The 5,526-nt window shown below is 44.6% G+C and overlaps 1 protein-coding gene across 3 annotated transcripts in view; it reads left to right on the forward strand.

Annotated features, from left to right (window-relative positions):
* Positions 1 to 2,269: 2,269 nt before the first annotated feature.
* spo11 (SPO11 initiator of meiotic double stranded breaks) overlaps positions 2,270 to 5,526 on the forward strand; it is a 76,712-nt gene continuing 73,455 nt past the window's right edge. For 2 of the 3 annotated variants that reach the window (XM_043676980.1, XM_043676982.1), the window contains exon 1: positions 2,270 to 2,465. In XM_043676980.1, coding sequence (XP_043532915.1) covers positions 2,332 to 2,465 — 134 coding nt within the window. In that variant the 5' untranslated portion in view covers positions 2,270 to 2,331. The remainder of the gene's footprint in view (positions 2,466 to 5,526) is intronic. The other variant, XM_043676981.1, reaches the window with a different exon arrangement.

A 5,526-nucleotide genomic window follows, 5' to 3' on the forward strand; every position in this document is an offset into this window, starting at 1 on the left:
GGGCCGAGGAGTGGCAGATCGAGTTTAATTTAGATAAATGTGAGGTGCTGCATGTTGGAAAGGCAAATCAGGGCAGGACATATCCACTTAATGGTAAGGTCCTGGGGAGTGTTGCTGAACAAAAGAGGCTTTGGTGTGCAGGTTCATAGCTCCTTGAAAGTAGAGTCACAGATAGTGAAGAAGGTGTTTGGTGTGTGTGCCTTTATTAGTTAGTGCGTTGAGTATTGGAGTTGGGAGGTCATGTTGTGGCTGTACAGAAAATTGGTTAGGCCACTATTGGAATACTCCATGCAATTCTAGTCACTGTGCTATAGGAAGGATATTGTGAGCTGAAAATATGTTGCTGGAAAAGCACAGCAGGTCAGGCAGCATCCAAGGAGCAGGAGAATCGACATTTCGGGCATGACCCCTCCCTGAAGAAGGGCTCATGCCTGAAATGTCGATTCTCCTGCTCCTTGGATGCTGTCTGACCTGCTGCGCTTTTCCAGCAACACATTTTCAGTTCTGATCTCCAGCATCTGCAGTCCTCACTTTCTCCTAGAAGGATATTGTGAAACTTGAAAGGGTTCAGAAAAGATTTACAAGGATGTTGCCAGAGTTGGAGGATCTGAGCTGTAGAGAGAGGCTGAATGGACTGACTAGACTGAGGCTATTTCCCTGGAGCCTTGGTGGCTGAGGGATGACCTTATAGAGGTTGATAAAATCATGAGGGGCATGGATAGGCTAAATAGACAAGGTCTTTTCCCTGGAGTGAAGGAATACAAAACTAGAGGGTATAAGGTTCAAGGTGAGAGGGGAAAGATTTTAAAGGGACCTAAGGGACAACCTTTTCATGCATAGGGTAATGCGTGTATGGAATGAACCGCCAGAGGAGGTAGTGGAGGCTGGTATAATTACAACATTTAAAAGGCATTTGGATGGGTGTATGAATAGGAAGGATTTAGAGGGATACAGGCCAAATGCCTGCAAATGGTACTAGATTTATTTAGGATATCTGGTTGGCATGGAAAAGTTGGATCAAAGTGTTTGTTTCCATGCTGTATATCTCTATGATCCTATGATTGAGATGCAGTGCTCACACAGGCTCCGTATGTCACAGAACACTTTGATAAAACTGTGCTGGATGCTGCAGCAGTACCTGACAGCCTCCATCCATTCCCAGTGGCTACGCAAGTCACTGCTATGCTGAAAGTTTATGCTGCAGGTTCCTTCCAGGGAATCATGGGTGATCTGTGTGGGCTATCTCAATCGTGAACTCTCAAATGCATTAGGACAGTTACCAATGCTATCTGTTCAAAATCACACCAGTTCATTTCCTTCATCAATGACGAGATCAGTGCTACAACCGAGTAGGATTTGGGAAAATAGCTGAGAATCCCCCAGGTGCAGAATGCCATCAAATGCACACATGTGGTTATGAAAGAACCACACAACAACGCTGCAGAACTTACTAACAGGGGCTGCAATCAAATAATATTCAGGTGATCACTCTTCCCACTTCCTAGAGGTGTGTTAAAAAAAAGCAAATTACTGTGGATGCTGGAATCTAAAACCAAAAGAGAAAATGCTGGAAAATCTCAGAAGGTCTGGCAGCATCTGTGAGGAGAGAAAAGAGTCTAACTGACCCTTTGTCAAAGCTGGGGAGTTGAAGAAGTTGAAGATGGAGATTGTTCGGGCCTCTTTTCGAGAAAGAAGCGAAGAGCTTTCAAGCCGTCTTCGTGTGGAATGGAGGTGTAAAGATATCGCACATTCACGGTGGCTTTGAATAGAAGAAGCTTTGACAAAGAGTCAGCTAGACTCGAAACGTCAGCTCTTTTCTCTTCTTACAGATGCTGCCAGACCTGCTGAGATTTTCCAGCATTTTCTCTTTTGGTCCTAGAGGTGTGTGTCTGCTACCTTGGCAGTTGCCATTGGCTCCTACATCCTGGGGTATGCTCACCCACCTGGCGCATTTGAGGATCAAGATGCCTTTCAAGGCTGCTTACTCGGGACACCATGGCACACCCTCCAACTGTTGCAGAGTGGGAGTAAAATGCCACCCATGCTTCCACTGGGTTGTGGTGGAGTATAAGGCTGCTGAAGATGCTGCTTCACACCTTCGACTTGTGCAGAGGGCCCTTAACCATCTTTAATAACTGAGAAATAATTGGGCACAGACTGAGTCAGTTCTTATAACCAAGATACTGGTGGCGTCAATGGTAAGTGACCACAGGCCTTCACAGAAAGATGGTGCCATAACAACGGCCCCGCGCACCTGCGCAGTACGGTCGAGCTCCGGGTGGCGCGCAGGCGCAGTGGGCCTTGACCGTGTCGTGCTCTCCCTGCCCGTCAATGGAGCCCTCCGTGCGAGTCGCTGACTTCGAGGCGGTGGAGAGGCACCGGGCCGTTCTGCAGCAGCGGTTGTGTGTGGACACCGAGCTTGGCGATGTCAGCCAACAGCTGGTGCGTACGGAGCCACTGGGCAGGTACAGGTCGCCTTTGTCTTCACTGCTTCAAACAGGGAGTTGGGAGAAGCCCCCAGGACCAAGGCCGCCATTGTGGGTGGCTCAGGAACAGGAGCAAGGCGGGCCTTTCCCCAATGAGCGGGTGGGGTTAGACTTCAGTCGGAGCTAAGGTTAAAAAACACGTTTGTCTTTTACTTTAAAACATACACCATTATTGATCTGTCGCTAATTTCTACAAACCAACTATTCTCAATGGCTGAATCCACTGAGAGTTTCATGGCTCTTGCTGCTTGGCTGTCCCATTGATGTCTTAAATTCCATGTTTAATCTGGTGTCAAAATGCCTCGCAATAATGGACGATTTTAATTCTCATCTAAACTGGATGAGTAAAATTGGCAAAGGTAGCCTGTAGGATACGTTCATTCAGGAGCCTTTCCAGGATCAATGCATTCAGCAACCAAACAGGCCATTTTAAAGTTCTGAGGAAGGGTCGCTTGAGCCAAAATGCTAACTCTGATTTCTCTCCACAGATATTGCCAGACCTGCTGGACGTTTCCAGCAATTTCTGTTCATGTTAGGCTATTTTAAATCTGTGTAATGTTTAATGAAGCAAGATTAATTAAAAACTTTGTAAATGTGAGAAACAAAGCTCACTCACTTCAATAATTGCAGTCCGAGACGAAAATCTGAATCAGCAGTGTCTTTTATTTTACACTTGCAAGTGGGTGTAATGGCAGGGACAAAAGCACACCAAATTCAACAAACTCTCGAAAGTTATATAATTTGGGTCCCTACATATTTTTTCTTATTCCATTGTTCCCCCCCCCTTACATCATTCACTTCCCTAAGACTGATCCCACCACCCCTGCTGATCCGGCCTTGTCCGTGATAGAATGCCTATCTCCGGCCTCATAAGGTCGTTTGACGTCATCCCACTGCAGGTCATCGTTAGGCATATTCTTTCAATCTGGGCCTCTCCGGAGGCCACTCTGATCTTTATGACCTCTTTAATTAGGGTTTGTTCCTGTGTCTCCGTACAAGCGGGAAACAGATGTTTTTACCTACTGTTATACAAGCCGAGGTCATTTCCTTACAACTTCTTATCTATTTGCTCATACATCGACCATTGTTTTGCAATCACGTTTCATGCTAATATACCATTTTTAACTGATACGAAAACAATTATATATTTCCTTTACATAGTTTCCATTCTTGTTGACTCAACTCTTAGCTAAAACAATTACATGTGAGTTCATTTACTCTGTATCAGAAATTATAATTGCAGAAATAACATTAATTTACCTATATCTCACAATTTCCCCTTTTTCTTTTAATTACCATTTGTTATCTTCTGCATTTTTTTTTAAACATCGCCCCCGAAATTCGCAAGCATCATTCCAGAGATTTCATCCATCTTGGTCTCACTCATCTCCTCATCATTTAGTCGATAAAGTTCCTCTGTCTGATTCCCTTTTAGGGGCATCTGTTTCATCAAGGCTGTTTCAATCAGTCTTTGGGTGAGCCCTCGTATACAGGGTATGACGCAACAGCCAATGGCCACCAATACCCCGACTACTACTATCAGGGAAGTAAGGATAGAAACCACCACCCCCTTCCATTTGCCAAACCATGATTCAAGCCATCCCGTGAGAGATGTGTCTACTCCTGAATTCTCAGCCAGTTCCTCTGCTAATGGTAGTCAATCCCCTTAAGGCCCGAGTAATTGAACCATCAGGTGCAATGTTATTAGGAATAAAGATACAACAGCTTCCTCCTAACATCACACACACATTCCATTTTTCTGCTAAATTCATATCAAGGGCTATTCTGTTTTCCCATGCCATTCTACTTGTCGCATCAAGCTGTTCTGATATTCCTTTAACTGCATCTCTTGTATAATTTATAAATCGCTGTTGATTATAGAAAATGTAATTTATCCTCTCCAATCCGGAGGTAGGGTGGGTCTCAATATTTTGCCTCCACAGTACCACCACAGATCCGCCCAGGGAACCTTTAATGCTGAGTAGTTCCCTCCCTTCTCCGTTTCGGTAACATTCTTAATCTCTGAACATAATTTCAGCTCCCCCAAATCTCTCGACCGACTTGTACCTCGCCTGCGCATACACGACGTGTGATTTCCAACTGGGGCGGAAAATGTGGGGGGATCTTTTGCATCTTTCTTCTCCATGGAATGATAGGAATTGTACCTCAGAGATAGGGAGGTACAATTCCTATCATTCCATGCAGTCTCATCCTAATACAGGGCTATCATACATTTCATGCCCTTCCTGTCTCGCTTCCACCCGAGCGGAAAGGGAACCATCTGGGCCACTGGCCTACCGGAGGCACATGCATACCAATTGCTTTTGTTCAGACTTTTTACAGTATACTTTACCCATTCAACCCAGGCATTTGCATCCCCGTACCCAGTTTCTATTTCGATGGTCTGTTTCAAGTCCTTTACTTCTATAAATTTTACTACTTTAGGATCATCGGGAGGGGTGAAGGGTTGTATCTTATTACCCAGTAATTCTACCCGTTTTCCCTGTCCTACGCTAATTCAAAAACAACAGCCCACGAAATCCTTCCCATTTGCTTTCATTTCGATCCCAAATGTTTCAAGTGAATTGTATCTCATAGGTGCCCCCCCCCCCCCCAAGAATTGCTTCATGCCATGTAGTTTTCTTTATTGTTAGGTATATTGGGTTACACTTTTTATCGGGACAATCGCGAGCTGGTCGAAAGGGGGCCCGGTGTACTGTGATGAGACCATTATACCAAGTACCATCCCCATAGGACTTAAGATGTATCTCAGAGCTGCGGTACTGTCTCTGATTATCTACATCCCCACAATTTACTAAGCTTCAAGCATCAGCGTCTATTACTTGTGGATTATCAGACTCAGGAACCCGTTAATAATACATATGAAAATGATATTTGACAAAACCCCAATACTAAGAGGGCTAACATCATAACTCTAAGCATTCCCAGTACTCTAAACATCATGCTGAAGCACAAAAAGACTTAATATACAATCTTACAGAAATAATCCCGCGCTCGCGTCGCCACTGTATAATCAGTT

The sequence above is a fragment of the Chiloscyllium plagiosum genome, chromosome 35, assembly GCF_004010195.1.
Source record: "Chiloscyllium plagiosum isolate BGI_BamShark_2017 chromosome 35, ASM401019v2, whole genome shotgun sequence".
NCBI classification, from domain to species: Eukaryota; Metazoa; Chordata; class Chondrichthyes; order Orectolobiformes; family Hemiscylliidae; genus Chiloscyllium; species Chiloscyllium plagiosum.